The 19,519-nt window shown below is 38.7% G+C and overlaps 1 protein-coding gene across 2 annotated transcripts in view; it reads left to right on the forward strand.

Annotated features, from left to right (window-relative positions):
* Ppn (proteoglycan-like sulfated glycoprotein papilin) overlaps window positions 1-19,519 on the forward strand; it is a 458,808-nt gene that overhangs the window by 327,026 nt on the left and 112,263 nt on the right. For both annotated transcript variants that reach the window (XM_071598156.1, XM_071598157.1), the window contains exon 2: window positions 2,875-2,935. In XM_071598156.1, coding sequence (XP_071454257.1) covers window positions 2,875-2,935 — 61 coding nt within the window. The remainder of the gene's footprint in view (window positions 1-2,874; window positions 2,936-19,519) is intronic.

Genomic DNA, 19,519 nt, shown 5'->3' on the forward strand with positions numbered 1-19,519 from the left:
GTAATTATGGCTTAGAATACCATGAAACTGCCAAATTTGACATTCGCCGATAATGACATTGAGTGCAGCTTGAATTTATATTCCTCCTCTCATCACACAGCGTAGCCCAAAGTCTTTTGATCACACGCAGGATGATGAAATTGTTGCAGCAGTTTCAAAGTTCTACCTGTTTAAGACCTCACTGAATTATGTGAAAAAAACTTGCTAGGAGAAGCTCTTTTGAAACTGTCTAGGAAACATAATTGTTTATCTCAAATGGAATGTACCACGCATAATAATTTTATCTACTAAGCGGTATTCCGGCCGCCCGGAGGAATGGTTCGCTTTTCATCAACACTCCTCCTCGCCGGTACACATAATTTTATCAGAGATCTTGAGTTCTCCATCTTAAAAATACGCACGGGAATATTTCATCCCCCAAGTTCATTTCGTCAGTATCATGCTCATCTCTGGTTGTCGGTGGATTAACCTTATAGGTTCAATGGCCTCGATTTACCATCTGTAACGACTCCCGACGAATGTTACGTGGTTCAGGGGAGGTGACTCCTGTCCACATTAAACGGCGGCTCCCTGGCCGTTCTATATCTTTCCATCCCGAGGCACCAACATCAGCATCGCCACGGGGACCGTCCCTCCCCCGCTGCGAGGCTAAAACACCTCGGACAGGGAAAACAAATGAAGTGAGAAAAAACCCGCCCGAGGATTCGGTTTGTAGGCACCCCGTGTGTCGGACAGGGTGAGGAAAGAAATACGGCGCTTTGACTTTTGTAATTTGCTACGAATGGTAATATTCTCACAAGCACGGAGCTACTCAACATTGCCCATTCAAGTACCCTTTGGCTTATTTCCTCGCTTCCTTCTCCCGCAGACAATAACCGTTCTTCTTGCTCCACACACCCGGGCACAGAAACACACAATTTCTACTTCTCTGGAAGAAAAGTAATTCAACTATGGATTCGGTCGTACTAAAACGATGGAAAGAAATGTCTCTCACCAGTGCAACTTTCTAATTTAAACGTGTTCGGATTCTTTGCATTCCCATCATTCCGTGCGCCTTGATTTTTATTAATTTTCAATTTTATGAACATTAAGACGTCGGAGGAAGCTTCATTCCCGAGGGTATGTAAGAAAAAATATCATTTAAAAGATCAAGAATTTCTAGTTCCATGGGCAAGAAAAGCGTACGATTTAAATTGCATTCTCAAAGCGAACCCTCACAAATTACATTTTCATTTACTATTTCGAACTATTTATGTCCGACTCATTTCCAGGCATTCCTAGTTCTCTCCTTCCTGCTAGTGAGTAGGGGATAGGAAAAGGAGGAGCGTTGAAATGCAGATTAAACCAACGCTACTCAAAAAGGTTGTCCGCGGTCGCCCTCACTCTGCCGGCTTTGGAGGAGTTATCCCAGGAGTCTTCAAATCTTTTGACCACATTTTAAAAAACCTAATCCAACTATGATTTTCAAGAAGTTTATTAGAATTTTTTTCATTTTCAATTTTGTCGTAGTTTTACATGAAACACAAGCTCCCTGGAAAGTGCTGCCGGTAGGCTAAAATCTTCATGGTACCCAGAAGCTCGCGTGATCATGCAACATGAGGTGCTACAGCACCATTTTACTTGATTCATAGTGGGAAAATATGAAAGATTTGTAAGAGTATAGTAATTACGATGGCAATAAGATTTATCTAGCGTAATTTTCGTGTCGTTGAAAAGTGACTTATGTTTTGGTCTCAAATTTTGCGAGCGAAGTTTCAGTATTATTTAACTTTCTCTATCAGAGTGATCTCGTATTTTTTAAGCGTTATAATTCGTTCTTTGTGTTATTAATTCTTTGGTAGGAAAATAATTCCAAGGACCTGCTTTTTATATGACACAGCTTCAGGCGTAACATGGTGGGAAATCCTTCATGACGAAAGAAGACACTTTGCTTTTCGACATAGAATCTAGGTGGAAAAGCAAAGTGTTTTCTTTCACCATGACTTACGTTTTTCTAAAAATGTTCTTCCAACTTCTTCCATTTGTGACCGGAGGAGATGTTTTACTAATTTATTCATTACACCTGTAATATTAACGCTATTCTCGTGATAATTGTTCACGATTTTGCATCATTTTCCGGAATTCAGTCCATTGGTAATTTACGCTTTTCTCTTTTCACTGCCAAATAAGCTATATTTAAAATTCCCCCTAAGTATTGTGGGAAGCTATCTCTTCAATCTTTCAGATAATTTGCTCATTTAAGGCAAAGGGCTTACTTTAATCCCGACTTGTTCCCTATGAGAGGATGGAGATAAGAGTGCCACCAAAGTATACTTACGGGTTCAATACTCGTATATCAGAATGTGTGAAGAGTAATTCATCGTATTTGTCGAGTGAATGCAAATGCTATGAAGGGTATTTGCCATTGGCAATGTCTATGTGCGAGAGTTTTGACAAACACTGCATAGAAATTTCTCTACCTATGGCAACCCAGTCCCATCAAACTCAGTGTACAACATTAAGTGACATAAAACGCATTAAATTTTTAAAACGAGCGTCATTGAACTCAATTGTATTATTTGTGGTACAATTTGATCATATAATACTATATTCATCTTCTAATCTAATACCTCTTGTAAGTGGAGGAAACAATATTCTGTTAATGAAAGGCTATGTATGTCTTATTGGAATGAAGTAAGCTTTAGAGATATTGTCGCCATATATTTCTATGCATATAGTATAGTAGGAATGCTTTGTGGCGAAAGTAATTTTTGTAGTAATGATAGCATGCTTTTTAATACCTAAGAATTTAAACTAGTAGTCAGTAAAATATTTTAAATTTTTTGTAACTATGACCAGATATTTTTCATAGGTGTCTTACCTTTGTCTCTCCAGGTCCGTTAGCCTCTTCGCTGTGATAATCGCATCCCAAGTTTGTTCTACGTTCACACACAGAGTGAGTATGACATCATTTCTTTCTAAAATCAATACTACCGTGGAGGTATTGAGTGCATGTACATTAATACATGCGCATTCATAGTGTGCTCCATAAGTTTAAATTTCTTCTTTTAATATAACGATAAAGTTAATTTACATTATCATTTTGACATTTTTATTTCTTACACACTCCAGAAAATTGCTGAATAATCTTAACGTTTTCATTTTTTGTGTTTTTCTCATTTGGTAAAGTTGCTATCTATCCAAATTTTTTTATGGCTCTGTCATTCGAAGAGGACAATCCTCATTTTTTCATGATTCTTAAATGAAGGGTCTCAGCAATGAGTTAATGCAATACTCTATTTCAATTGTAAAAATGTATACGCGTTCAAACACGCGCCATCATTTCTGTAGTCAAATACCACCCCACTCTCTTTAGAGAGGAAATGATGAAAGGTATGCATTATTGAATAAAAAATGAATTCCCTGCAGATGAAATATTTTTGTCTAATGTGGTGTATCTTTAAAATCAGCATGTGCACTGTTAAATTAAACTCAAAAAAGATCAATAATGCGTGATGGTATCACAGATATTTTTTATCAAGGTTTGTCTTCACTTCTTTTTTAGAAATAATTGGTCACGTAATTTTTATTGGTTATTTTCCGGCAATCGCTAATGATACGACGAGGAAATTTGAGCATTTAATATTCATGAGCTTTATTTTCATGTGATATAGTTGGTGTGATATATAACTTAAGCTTATCGACACATCACAGGCCCAACATATTCAGGACGGTCGTGTTTAGGATGGCCAGGGTATTACCCAAAGTTTTGTATAAATATTTTCCACCTTTTGACATGTCATTGAGGATTTATGAGGATCGCCTCGACTTTTCACATAAACAGTAGAAATTGTTCGCATGTCAAAAAATTAAAGCGTAGGATTCAACTAAATCTTATTGCATAAGGGTGACGATTTGACGTTTCTTCCTTTCTGTTTTTCGACGGGGAAAAGTTAATGCTCACGATACTCAAGCTTGGGATCATTGTTTACGATATTCTTAGAATTATATACTATCAGTATTTGCGACATTACGACACTCTTTAGAATAGATAAATAAGAATTTAGTTTATATACATGGCAAATATTATTTCAAGCCCTCATGGTAGGAAACTTTAATAATTATAAGTCATTAGCGTGCACGAAATGATATATTACAGTACTGAAATCTAATGGGAGTATAGGAATATTGCATTTAATGACCTGAGATACAGCTTTAAATATCGTAGATTATGGAACTATTAAATTATTATCTACTGAGATATTCGTGTATGAAATACGGCACTAACCTTTGCGTCATCAGAAAAATTGAATAGGACCAATATTTAAATGGTATGTGATAACTATTTTCGCTCTTAGAATTTTAACCTTGACACATCATGACGGAATACTTACAAGCGCATTACTTTTTGTTCTTTCTGTGGCTTGATGAGCTGTCCTAGATTGAACCTATCGGCTGATGCCATGTTTTTATTAAAGTAAAATTTTTCTCTTGTTTCTCCTAAAGACGATTAGTTATAGCTTTTTCCTTTGGTAACACATACAAAATACTTGATATGTAAACGTTCCGTCGCTGACAACCAAGTTCACTACAAACTATAGGTACTTGGCACAAATTTATATTTATGTCTAATGCTTACAGTATTCTCACGTTTGGTTTCATTATAAATAAATTTTAAAACATTCTTATGATTCAAGCAGAGAATTTTTTCTGCCAAAAAATATTTAAGTCTCTATATATCGTTTATAAATTATTACATTTGCTTTTTATACATGTTGATCTATGAATCGATCTTACAGTTGGACCCTGATTATGCCTTAAAATTCCTAGTGTGTACTACCTATATTTACACAAGTTGTGACCATTTGCCGCAAAATATTTTCAACTCAACTGAAATTCAGTATTTGGAGCATAAATATAGGTTTAAAATAAAAACATGAATGTCAGGATTAGAGTTTTTTAAAAAGATTTTCCGTTCTTGCGAACTATTGGCAAAAATTGTTGCAAACCCAATTATAATGAGATATTTAGTGCAATTATGAGGAATAAGAGAACATTTTTAAAATTCACGGAACAATTTGTTTTTCTTAATACGGTACTACCGGTTTCATCAAATACGAGTATGTAGGTGATATCTTCAGGTACAATCTTTTTACCTGAAGATGTCACCTATGTGATGAAATCAGCAGCTCTGCATTATTAAAAAATTATGGTGAATTAAACAAAGTTTGTCTTATTCCTCAAGATTCATATTCACAAGATTGAGCCCGATACAATTGAAATAGTGTAATTATGTATGTGGGGAAAATGACTGATACATGTTATATCTTATTATTTGTATACCGCCATCAAAGCAATCAACCCGAGGGTGGGTTTGGTAGAGCTCACCTCGTGCTAAGCCCTTAGGAAATTCTTACACTTACAGGGCATTAAAGTCCTCTCTGAGGTTTCCAAGGAAAGTCTAGTACCTGAAATGTTGACGCTGAAGGGTGAAGCTAGAATTGTCGAAAGTCACCGGGAATCAAACCTGGTTGCTCTGGTCATGACAGCCGAACTCTCTATCCTCTAGGCCACCACCTCCTCGTTAATATATGGTATCAATGTTGAAATTCATTTTCATAATGGATCGCTTTTAGAGTATTGTATAGAAAGGCTCCATCGTGTTATGAGAATTCCGCTACCTGCCGCTGTTTCTCGAGTTATGCATCTAGAGAGTTATATTTGAGTTGTGTGGTCATTCTGGTGCCAAAACTGGGGAGTCACAGCTGGTTTAGGTAAGTGAATTGCGCCCCTTCTGTGCAAATTCCGGGGAGATGGGCACGGTATGAAATCCCTCACCTATCAATCATACCTTCGCTTTTGATTACTATCGCTTTTACGCCCTGGTGGATATACACGCACTTGGAAATTGAAAAAAAGAAGACTACCGAAAAACCATTATGTCGAGTCTTAACTTAAAGTGACATAAGTTTGAACAGCCGGTCATTCTCATGTCACTCCGCTGTCATGTTTTCCAGAGAGTGTGGGGAGCAGTGCTTTGCCTTCATTGGATAAAAGCTGGATGATTCGCGATATTACTGTCTCATCGTTTAATTTTTGCCATTTCATTCCTCGAAATGACAAATGCCTCCTGTCTTGCGCTCATATATTTAACGACAAAACTTTTTTTTTGACACTCTACCCCCGCTGTTTGCTCCGCGATAACAAACACAGATGTGCAGGACATTTCTCTGGCTGGAAGCAAAAGACGTCTTGAAAAGCTGTGTGCGCTAGATTTTTTTTGGCGTGACGATTGAATAAAGAGAGACTCAGGGATTTCGACTTTTGTTTTGATGTGCAAACCGACCGTGGTATGAAAAAGGATTTCGGAATCTGAACGACAGTAATAAAAAAGACAAATGTGTTAAGCAATCAGTAAACTTCACCTCTAAGCCCGGGGCATCTTGATTGGGTGGGCACTAAAAGTGTACAAGTCTCCTGTTTCTCCTCCGCCAATGGAATGGGAGTTGCCAGGCGCGAGAGAGCGCAGTGCCGCAAAAATGCGAAAATGCACGGGACGTAAAACCGTTTCTGTGTGAGCCCGATAGCAAAATTGGCGTGAATATCTCATACAAATTGAAGTCATATTCTCTCGAGACGAAAAGCAGACGGGGTACCCACCCGCACAGCCCACGCGAACACTCCAAGAGGATTCGGCTTAACGGCTGGAGGAACGAAGCGCACTGGCGCTGAAGAAAATGATGCTATACATGCCCTTCCCTTACTGTCCATCTTCCTCCTTTACACGTCCTCCAGACTCAGTGGTGCTAAAGCAACTATCAGAGTGCCAACGGTGAACAAATATTCTTTCAAAAACATGCATGGCCTCAGCGAAAACTGTCATCAGGTTGGTTTGCGTATCAGGGTACGGAGAGCAGTTCCAACCCTATGCCATATGCACTCCAAGGAGGAAGATCTGGTGACCAAAAACTGCACAGTTTTTGCGTGAACCCGGTATGGTTTGGGGTGTTCTCAAGTCGTATTATCTGGGACCCAGGCCCTCCGATCAGTAACCGGACCCTCAAGCCGCTAGACTCCGTCAATTGGCGTGTAACAATGGGAAATACTATAAATAATAATTATTTACCATCTATTCAAAAAATAATATAAAATTAACAAGCTTTTAAAATTTTTTATTAAAATAAAAATCTTTTAAACCTATCTGACTTCAGGATAGATCATTTTTTTCAAATCTAGTGAATTCATTTGATAATTCCGTTCCAGAGTTACTTCGAAGTCATCTTTAAAAAAATTTATGTTGATTTTACACTCATTTTCATACGGAATGAAAATTCGCTCATATTTCTTATGCCTGGAAAACAACGTTGGGGGGAGATAATTTTCGTTCTTATCTCACCTGAAATAATATTTCCAGCGTATCTAGACTGAATGAATGAAGGCTTTACAAATATGCAATCCTTAACACGGCGATGCATTTGGGAAGGATAAATCCATCCAGTTTTGTTTTATGGCCACGAGAGCAAGATAGAAATGGAAATTTTTCCTTGCGAAGGGGAGGTAGTCGGACTTGTACGTAGAAGTCCAGAGACTTGGACCTGCGGCGATGGCCCATGATATTCCATTCTTCATTTTTTACGGTTGGCTATTTTTATTCTTTCCTCTTGGGGAGCCATTTGGTAGCCACGCCGTCTGCTAAAGATGCCTTTCTCTTCTCTGATCCCTGCACACCTGATGCTGCTGGCCTTGACTGCCACCGGGTATCCGAGGCGGCGTCGCTTTAATGCGGACACTGGAACATCTATCCAAACGAGTGAATAGGTTTATCCCCTGTCTAGGATTCGCGTTTTACAGTTTGTTTATGACCCACTTCTCGGACATTGCATTCATCAAAACGAGTTCTTTCTTTTATTTTCCCATAATTGCTTATTCATAACATGAATTATCGATTATAGCGGTCAGTTATTGAAAGATTCATCATGAGGATAAGGCACAATTGAATAAACACCAAGCCGATCGATGAAAATTGGAAAATGTTTTTTCCTCGCAATTTCTTGGATATACTTTTGCAAATATTTTTTCATAGGCATGAATTATAATGTATTATATGATTAATAATTACAGTAATGTAATTTATGCATTTACTTAGATAGGGTTTGCTCGGTATAGTAAGGAGTCTCCAGGCTGAGGTCATTTACGATTTATGGCAGTAGCGTACCTTAGTTTCGTAATCTCTGCCCTACTTGGGTATCATCTGATACGCACTTGAGGCATAACGCATCAAAACCTTTGTCCATGGTATCAATTAAGAGAAATCTCGCCCATGGTCTTAACATAAATTTCATTTACGAAGCCAAAAAGCATCCATCAATGTTATAAGAGATAAAACTTACACGATAGTGTATAACGTTAAGAGATTCGTATGCCAAGATATGATTCCTTGGAATTATTTACTTTCAAAATCTTCCTTTGTAAAGCAAAATTAAACCTATGTGTTATCTCAACAGAATATTTATTAAATAAATTATCTTTTTAAAGGTGATATCATTGCGTTAGTCCGTTCTTTGAAATGAAGTTGGTCTGGTCGCTGTGTCGCCGTACCTTTCGGGAATAATAACAGGGATTGGCCAGATCTGTACGAGGCTTATTGCAAAAATTCTACGTGATAATACGTTTACTTTTTGGTATGCTGTCATATTAAAACAAGGAATTGAACACTTTGTGGAATTAAGAGAAAAATTTTAATGACAGCTTTTGCAGTAATTGTCAACAGTTAGGGCGAGTGTTCACGCTTTCCATTATCGGTGTATTTAAATATCTTATCTTCTTCAAAGATTATTTCCTTGGGTCAATATTAAGTGGATGTATATTAAACACCACCATTTTTTTTAAAAAGGAGGAATTCTGGTTCAGTTTATTAGGAAGTTTTGAGGCAGATGATGCGGTGTCGAAGTACACCAGAGGGTTGTTTTAATACCTCCTTTTACTAGGATTATATTGACGGCTTCCCCTTTCCCTCCGGGACATGTACTGCGGGGAAAGGGGGAGGAGGGAGTGAGGTGGGTGGAAGTCATTATACTGTACATAACGTCTGGAGCTAAGCGGGAAAAAAAGTGATCAGAGCAGAAGGGTCGAGAAACAATTTATGCCATTAGACATCCCCCCCTGAGTTTTACAACCCTAATTCCTCTCCTGATCCTGCGCGAACATCTCTCGAAAACCTCTCTCACCTCGCTTAGACCACCCTCATCGCTTCGCTACTTCCTCTCATGGATCCTCCTGTGGCATACTCATGGTTGCTCCACCATTATCACATTAGGGTGGTATTAAATGCCATTTATCCACCCACAAAGTACAAGTGCATCGAGCTGGAACGACAAAGAGAGCATTACTGGCGATAGGAAAACCCGCAGCAAGGATCATTGAGGTGAGGAATATTGAATGATTTTGTAAGCATCCTTGCTAAACAGTTTTCGAGGATGGCCGAGAATTGGAGACCTATGTCAAAGTTTGTGCTTCACTTTGGGTACATTAAATTCCTCCATTTGAGTTTTTCTAATGTATGCCTTCGGACGCGTGCAAGTGAAGTCCGCGTAGGTAAGCGATGCGCATTTTGTACTGCAAAGTTATCAATATTTCAAAAGAAATGTGGGTGATTTTGAAATATTAGCAATACTCGAAAGTTTTTCATGCATATAATGGATTTTGAAATTTGCCATGAAATTGGCGTAACGCGGGTACAAGAAGTAAGACACGGCAAAGGTTTTGAAAAGATTTCCGTTAGATTAACGCGGGGAAATTTCCTCCTTACCTGAAATAATGGAAGTGCAAGCGCACATGTTGAGTGTCTTAACGGTCATTTTCGCCAACTCAGGAGTTCAACTCCTCTGATGAAGAACTTGGCATGCTTCGCTTTCTCATTACACCCGTCTTTTCGAGGATGAAATGAAAAAAAAATATCGTCGTTCTCGGCTCGGCTATTTCCTACTTGATCCACTTTTGCTTTTCGGTTTATTCCGACGCGGCTCCTGAAGTCATTACCTTCAAGCCTCCCGTTCGCACTCAAACCTCCAGGTGCTCCCGTCCATCCCTTCCGTCAGGAGATGAAAAAAGAGGAGAGGGTTGGGGGAGGGAGCCCACCACCCCCTACTCCCCCGCTACTCTCCTCTTACCTTTCTCCTCGTGTCTGCCGTTCACTCGCTTTTTTCCCCTTCCTATCCCTCCCACCTCCCGGTCGACCGGCGATGATGCAGAACGGGCTGGATTTTCCCCGCGGGCTGGCTTGCTTCCACCGGCGGTTTCAGAACGCGCTCCCCCACCCATCAACCCTCCCTCCCCGCCACATCGCCAGACACTTCGCTTCTCATTAAGCCGTGTCCCGGGCCGCTGAAAAGTTCTGCTCCGAAGGGGTGAGTCGAATGGGTGGGTGGAGGTAGAGATGGTGGTAAGGAGGGGGGGGGTTGAGATGCTGGGGTGCGACCCTGAAGAAGGGGGGAAGGACGTTGCGAACCGTGTAAAAAAGAGGATTGGGAGGGCGATGAGTGGATAATGCGCGTTTGGATGTTCGCAAATTTTTTTCCATCCCGCTCGGCGAATTAAAACCGGAAAATATCCGAACTAGTAATGAAGCGATTGCATCCTCCTTCCTATTCTTCCTCTTGGACGTCCTTTGTCGGGTTCTTCTATTTAAGCTGAATGAGGAGTTTTTTTCAGCGGATTCCATTGCAACAATAAAGAGATAAAAAACTTTTTTTCCCGAGTTTGATGATGTGAATTCCGTTCAAGTAAGTAATAAAAAGTCTTATGAGCGTATCTTGAAATTTCTTAGAGACCTGGACTTATAAAAGATGTTATCATTTACCTGTTAGGTTCTGCTTACGGGAAGAGATTTTTTACCTTGGGTTTCAACTGGTCTAAAATAATTAAATCGTTAAATTATAATTAGAAGTTCATGGTATTCGAAAGGTGATGTTTAAGGAACTCATACAAAAGTGTTCTAAGTGGATTCGTCAATAGGAGTGCTTAAACAATGTAGAAGTGGACTTTTCGGAAAATTTTAGGATCCATGTCGCCCAATATTTTCTGTAATATATCAAGCGACCCTGCATTCAATCACGCAGACACAACTTCCGCTTTAATAAACAATCATTAAAATTTGCTTTGATGTTTTCGCGAGCTTAACACTAGGTGTGCACGGTTCCGCCACATCTTCCTTCTACCACCGCAACAAGCTGTTAAATTAATCTCGAACACTAAATATGTAGAAAATATTAACATAAATATATATATAAATATATATATATATATCTATTTTTTTATTTATATATATATATGTGTGTGTATAAATATATATATGTATATACACACCATATATATATATATAGTATATATATATATATATATATATATATATATATATATATTCATATGCATATAATATTACAATGCAACAATTTTATAGCTTACAAATCACTCGCATTGACCGGAATTCAAATCCGTATCTCAGTGGATGCGAATGATTTTTACGCTTTGAAATTATTGCTTTATAATGCATATTAAGGGATGACTCCGTTAAAGTCACTGTCGCGGCATCTCCGGCAGCTCTTCAAGTATAGATAGTAGCTTAATTCCACATAAAATTAGTAATATCTACAGGAAACAATAAAGTTACTTGAAGACCAGAGTCCATCCTTTTAATCATCAATTAACTTTTCTGTCGCTCATTTAGTATTCATAATAATTTGAACTATTTCTTTATTTATATTTAAATAAAAATATGGACCTGTATTGTCATTGGAAATGTATATTTGCAATTAGTAGTTAACATCTATTTTGAGATAGACTGAAGAGAGACTGAGGGAAGGTTGATGCGTCGATCTTTTATCGGCATCGTCCCTCCACATTTGGTATGACTTCTAATTTCCGGGAGCCCTCCCCCACTCCCCGCCTACCCGTACTCCGTTGTCATCGGCCACCTCCCAGCCAAACACACCCCCTCCTTTGAACGCAGCAGCTTTTTCTTATTTCGCCCGCCCACGCCCCACTTGCGCATATTGTCCTTCATTTATTTCGGGTGCTGAGCACACGTCTCTTCCTTCATCACAATTTCCCACGTCCCGCGCTCCTTCAATGTCTCCCTCTCCCCACACCCCCGACCGAACGAGCGGCTGCCGCGAGAAACGTAAATAAATGTGAATCGAGATGACGTGTTTTTTTTCACCCCTCCCGACACGGAGCCCATCTGAAAAAAAAGTCCGTGACCTATTAATGCGTCTGTGTTCAAGGACCCCTTTTGTTTTTGCATTTCTCAGCTGGGGCATCAAAAGGAAGTCAGGACTCAGGTCTGGGAAGTGGCTGTCCCTGACTGTCAAGTGGCCTAATTTTGGACAAGATATTTCGCTAATTAGATTCGTCATTTTTTATCCTCTGTTTACCCTTGATATCCTGTCCCTTATTTAATTTTTAGCGTCTCTCATCATGCCAAATATTGCCAGAAACCTTTTGCAAATCTCTCTGTCTTGATATAGTGGCTATAAGTAGTAGGAGTCCACCAGATTAGGGTAAGTTTTTGATGAATCTTGGAATTGAAAACTACTGTACTCATAAGCTCCGACAAACATGACGCAAAGTATCCTTAAACCCCATGCTACATAAAATTGGTTGTCTCAGGCGTAACTTTATGGAATTTGCATAACATATGGAAATGTAACGAAATAATGGACGTTGTAATTCCACACACTTTAATTATAAGTGTGTGGAATTACAACGTCAATTATTTCATTACATTTCAATACCCATTCTACATATTAAAACAAATGATCTTTTAACTCAGAATTCTTCACCTCCTCCCACCTCGCTTTCTCATCATTCTCCCCTCTTTTACCATCTTCAGCATCCCATTCTCTCTAAATATCTTCTGTATCCGAATATATTCCAACTCAGAGGGATAAATCTCTCTTCCTGTACTATACCTAGAACTCCATTGTTTGTTTTCCTTTCGGGGAATTCTCTCACAAGTTCTCTATATATTCCGAAAATCTCGGAAATAATTTGGGTTCTGAACTCTCGTGAAGTTAGCTGATGTCAAAATCTACTGGCATCCGTCAGAAAATTGAAATTAATTATTTATGGATCAAATTTATGATGGAGAACCAAAATTATGGTTTTAGTGGTAGTTGGTCCGAGGCAGAGAATTCTAATCATTAAAATGATTTTTTTTGTAAATATAAGATGATATCTAGTCGTACTCCAGTGATTCTCTTTTCGGCCATACCAATGCTAGATACTAGGGAGATACTATGTATACCCAGAAGCATCAAGGAATCAGGCGATATTTACAAATAACAAATGGGCACTGCTTTTGTTGATAATTGTGGCTTCCTCCAAGTGCGACAATTCTCAAACTTCTAGGAGGAATAAGAAGATGATTTTCAGATTGTTTGTTTTTAAATCGTCCGTGTTAGTATGCCTCACAGAAAAAATTGAAACTGAGACATTATTTGAATTCCAATTAGGTAAGACATATATCGTGTACATTTTTAACCTTGAATGAGTTAACCTGAGAAAAAGCTGATCAAATATTTTTCAGTTTCATCTACCCTCTTTCAGGTCACTACTTGTTTCGAGTAGGAAATATCAGGTTTACCTGCATCCAAATTTAAATCTGAATGAAGCCATAACTTCGTGGAACGATTTGAAAATCAATTTTACCATCATCCATCTTTTCTGATCTTCGAATGCCAAGCCCGTTTCATTCTGTGACGGCATCAGTATTACCTTTCCAGTGTTGACGATGTTGTGAGATAAAATTATCGCAGTAATTTAAACAAAGAGTTTCATGAGCCCCCTACATAGCTTTCATTGAAAAAACGTTGATTGGCGCCCATGAATTTTCCATTAAATCCTCGACCGCATTGGCATTAAATAACGTTTAAAGTGTCTCACTCAAGTTTTAATTACGAGTGCTCGGTTATTTTAAATTTTATTTCGGCCGATAATGCATGCAGGAGGGCTTGAAATTTTTTCCCCTGTGAACTCCGTCCACGTTCAATACTAATCAATTTTACGTTTCACCGCCCCAATAAATACCTCTGCATGCATGAGCCCGCATGCATCAGATAGCATTTTGTTCTTCAAATGTTAAGCCCTCTACTTCTCACCGAGACTTCCAGTCACAATTGCGACTTCGAAGAAAATTTCCTTGAAAGTCTTCCAGGCCCATTAAAAAATTGCGACCCGATCGACGATTTGATATCATTTAAAACGTCTCTACCGGCAAACTTGGTTCTCTGGCTTGGATGGCGATGGTGGTACTTACTCGAGCCGGGCTCTCAGATACAAGGTCTCATTGTTCCCGGTGGATTGCCGTCAGAATCCATTAGCATATTGAGATTGCCTTTTTTTTTACGGCGATCGAAATCGCAGCAGGGAGTGCTCGCATTCAAGTTCAACGCCTCACATACCCTCAGACCGAAGTGTAGAAGTTTCGATTGAAATCCATTTAGACCTAAATTTCCTCGGGCGGTCGCCTTGCAAACTTCGAACTCTGGAACCGTTCTTGAGTAACGTGAAAGGTTTTTGATTCCCTTCTCCGCGCAAGAGCATGTAGGAACTAACGGGCATAAGCTCCTCTTTCCACCCCCAACTCTTAAGCTGGAGCAATGTAATTTTATTCCTCACGAGACATCACCACTAGTGTTTATCACTTATCGGTATTTTTCGTATAATTTATATTTTGCTCTTGTATTATTTAATTTTACATTTCAGGGTTTGTAGATGTTCTAGGGAAGGATTCTCCTATTATTTATAAACAAATCTGACTAAAATATTTCAACCTAAATTGGTTATCAGCATCATTCAATCGAACATGTTTCTCATGGCAAAATTTATAAATTTCCATAGTTTTGGAGTAGCTATGCCTAAATTAAGATATTTTCTTGAGTGAGGTGAAAACACAAGATTGAATTAGCCGTTTTAGGCGTAAATTCGTGGAAACTTAGTTAATTTTTTTAAAATGAAAAATATCGATAGTAATGTCGACAGTTTTATTTAAATCACAAAACGCGCTTCGTGGATTGCCGTTATTTTTAACTAAAAACTCTGATTAAATTGAATAGATAAATTAATACAAATTGGTAGAGGACGTATTTAAAATTCCCAGTTCGACCGATATTCGTATGTTAAAACGCTCTTTCAATTTCGGGCATTTCTCTTTCCTTTCTTTTCAAATAGTGTGTTGAAACACATTTTGTATATTTTTAAAATTTTGGGAATTACTTTACTTTTTATTGTAAAAATAATGCAGAAAGCAACACAAATATAAGCACTAATAAGCTACAAACTTATAACTATCCTTATAATTAGTTACGCTAAACGTTAGCTTTTTAGGAAACAAAATTGCTTTTGAAATGCATGTAAAATTATGTCTGATTGCTTTATCTCAACAATTCATATTGATAAAACAAATATTTAAGAAAAGTGATCAATTAAAATAGCCATTAATTATTATCAAAAGTGTTGGTCCTTTGAAAACTCTAAAAAGGGATCTCTTTATATATTTATAAAAGATAGAACCGGCGAAATTCCAAATATGCAGTCGATTAATTGAAATAAATTCAAATTACCCCATGAGCTATATAATTACGTTCCTCTTCCGATAGTTAAAAAAAACGCTTTCACTTGCTCATCAGATCAAAAGATACTTCAAGGTAGGAATTCGTAGCCAATTTAATCCGAGTTTAGAGTATCTTTCACGATATATTTCTTTTCATTATGTGTTTAGAATTCAATTCCTCATACAGGCCTATACTTTGTTTCATAAGTGCCTTTGTGCATGCAAAACCCATTATACCATAATCAATGCCTTAAAGAGCTGTTAACTACATTTAATATCTGCTGATTTTTCGTTAACGGAAGACTACAGTGTGTCTGAATTTGCCGGGTGAATATGTAGAAAAGTGAAATTAATTTCAAGAGTTACTTGGATTGTTATTTCATCTGCCTCTTTCCAATTTTCGAGTTACTTATTGAATATCCCTCGCATTAACAGTAGGTGCAGTTATGCAGGAATTACCATTTCTTGGAGTTTCTCTCTCACGAAAGTGTATGCAAATATATTACACTGATTGATATCAAAAGTGATGCGCGGAGGTCTTCATCTACGGAAATCCCTCGTTTAAAGTAACCCTTCGATATCCGTCAGTGTGTTGGAATGGGATATAATCTAAATTTCCTTCGTAAGGCGCTTACTGCTGAAGTCCGAAGACAAGTTAAGGGCAAAAACTGTATGAGCTGTGTATGCTAGCGGTTGGTTTACTCATTTGAATCACGACCTTGGATGTGAGAGATGATATGTCCATAAAGATTTCGAATTGGGTAAGAGTTGGTGGCATGGGAAACTTTTTGTCGATAACCTGCATCATACGTATCAAAGACTCCCGATTTTAACGGGGATCCATCTCCGCTCGTGTTTCGAAGCGATTTTAATAATAGACCTGGCGGCAGGTGCGTGCCTAGAGTGCGTCGCTGGAGTGGCTATCGTCCATCCCCACCATTTGGGAATAACAATGGACCTCAGTTGTTCACCTTTGACCTTCTTGCCTCTCTGGGTTGGCCTCGCGCATTGGTTGCTATCTATTCGATTTCGTCGCTGGGCTTCCTTTGCGGTAACTTCCTTGTTTCTCCGCAGGTATCGCGATCATCCTTCGCACCATTGTACGACATTAAATGAAAAGACATGTCACGGAAATTCATTCTTCGGATTAATGCCCTTATTCCAGTCAAATTTTATTTTACCAAACAATATTTTAGTACATGTTGAACATTCAGATGAATGATTTAAGAGTTTGGTTACAGTTTGTTTCACTGCCTTCAATATTTTAATTTGCGACGAAGAGGCGAGGCGTAGCAAAGAATCATCAATGGTGCGGTTCGCGTTGTTTCATGACTCCGAAACATCATATATGAGGGAAGAGGTTGGGCGCAGATTTAAAGGATTTTATCGATGTCTGAGATAGATAAAAAGCTCGTTAGATTGTCCGTAAATAAAACAAGTTCAGGAGTGTCATGCATGGTGAGGGAAAAGGAGAAGTTTTTGAGATCGATTCCGAGGAAGATTGAATAGCGTGATGCAAAGGATGGGAATGTTAGGTAGCGGTATGAAAGGAGAAAAAAAAAGGTCTGGCATTTTAGACTAAATGAAGAGGGGCCTAGGGGAATTATAATTACGAACTAATTTGGCCTGGCAAAATATATTTGTTTTTCAGTGATTTGGGAGTTTATTATTTATTATTTGGGAGTTTTATAAAATACCACAATATTGGGTTATAAATTTTAGTTTAAGCTTATATCTAATTAGTACACCAACCATGATAGACATTCCACAGCACTATGTTGCAAGAGACACACATGCTCCTTTACAAAAGTAATGCACATGATTAAATTGTGACGTGACTACCCATGGTAGCGCGGTAAAACTGTTCGGGAAATGTGGTGGGGGGTCTTCCCTTCCAACGCAGCCGGTCGCCAGTTCACTCCGAGCGGTCTGGGCGAAAAGACGTGCGTCCGCGTGAAGTGTGTTTTTTGACTTTGTAACACGGCGCGATGGAGCGCCTAGCCACACACCACATGCCCCCAGCCTCACGTCCTTCAGCGTGACCAACTTCCTGCCCCGGAGCACCCAGCACCTTGACAGCCCCAACTCGGCTCCGTTGGATTTTTTTCGTTTCCCCAACTGAGGAGAGAGCTGAAAGGAAAGCATTGGGAGATTGTGGAATACATCTAAAAGCATGTTGCCACGTTCCTGAGAGAAATTTGCATCGAGGAGTTTAGGGTGTCCCCCAGGCAGGGCAGACGCGTCTCCAAAGGGTGTTAATGCTGAATGAGACTATTTGGAAAAATATTAAGCATTTGCACGGGTTCGACCAATAAATATATTTTTCTCAGAGAATGCGCATTTATTTCATTGGGGACCCTGTCCATTCTGTGAAATTTTCTCACTAAAAATAATTTTTGTTCTAGATGATTTAGTGGAACTCTTAGCAAAAGACAAAGTAATATAAATCGTTAGAGAACCGCATCTAAGAATCCGAGTTCGACCAATTTACTTTTGTGGAAAACCCGTCTTCATTTTCAGAAATTTCTCTCCTCCTGTTTTTTGATAAACCAACGCCAAAACCGCAATTTTTCCTTCGCTTCTCACTTTCTCGTTCGTATCTGCGGGATTTCATTAAATCTTCGTCATTCTTAGTCTTCTCGTCCTTTCCTTCTTGGTTCTGCACCCCCATGCTCTCCGCACTTCACTTCTCGCCCATCCATTTGTCCGTAGGAGGAAGATGTGTCCTTCGATATGGCCCCCCCAAGTTCCACGTGCCTTCTTCCTCTTACACCGCACGAGAGGCCAGCGCAAAGGGTTATGGCCGTTTCACTCGAGATTAGATATAGCAACACTTCAGCGTGGATGCCCATAGGGACCAAACCCCTTGCCTGGGTAGTAAAATATTAAGAAATTAAAATGATTTTCGCCTGGAGAGGATTAGCCTTTCGTCTAATTACACGACTTACCCACTGAAACTGCCAGAAAAAGGATTCGTATCCTTTAAAAGGTTATCCATCAAGAGATTAAGGATGCCAGGCCTCGAGCATACTGATCGATTTATCAATATTTATGGGAAATTTAATCGATTTTGGTTGGTCCGATTGTAATCGGATATCGATTAGTTTAAAGAGATTATTCACATACGTCGGAGTAAATCTTCTTTAAGATGATGCGTCATTAGATTTTTCAATTTATTTGTTTATTTTTACGAGAACATTCAATTTATTATTTAAGATATATTTTGCGTAGCAAGTTGATGTTATAAACGGAATCTCTTCATTTGATCCGTTAAAAACGTTGCAGGCTGCATAACCATTCTTCATAATTGAGTTACCCACTTAGTATAAAGAGTGGGAAATGTGGAACGATATGAGAAGAGGAATGATGAATTGTGCAGGAAAAACATGCTTACATGATGATTACTTGGGATTTAAAGCTGGTAAGCCTGTTGCTGGAACTTTAGGAAAAATTTCGACCTCGATTCAAGTCCCGAGGTATTTCGTGTTCAAGGCTGAAATAGCTTTGGCTTCGAACGTTTCCTCAAACTTAGATTATTTCTAGAGACAATGAATTGTCGTCGGAAATAAAAAAAAATTGCGTATAGAAGTCAATAAAATATTTTTGATTTGGAATTTTTGATTATTGATTCTAGAAAAAGAATTTATAGAATACGTATTTTGCCGTCCATTATTGATTGACTGTATTATTATCAAGTGTGGTCGATTGTGGGTTTAACCGTTGAGTACCGATGACCGATTCTTGACGGTATTATATTAAGCCTGACTCCATTAAAACAGCATATCATTTTCTGCACTATATTTTTCCCGGCGAGTCCTCACGAGTGCGTTTGGCAGGACCAGCCATTAGATCAATCGGCGAATAATAGAATTCTGTGTTATTTTATTTTCGGGTAGTTATCATTGCCGCATGTAATGTTTTGCACTGTTG

Source organism: Hetaerina americana, unplaced genomic scaffold (genome assembly GCF_022747635.1).
Source record: "Hetaerina americana unplaced genomic scaffold, ioHetAmer1.1.p SCAF_9, whole genome shotgun sequence".
Lineage (NCBI taxonomy): Eukaryota > Metazoa > Arthropoda > Insecta > Odonata > Calopterygidae > Hetaerina > Hetaerina americana.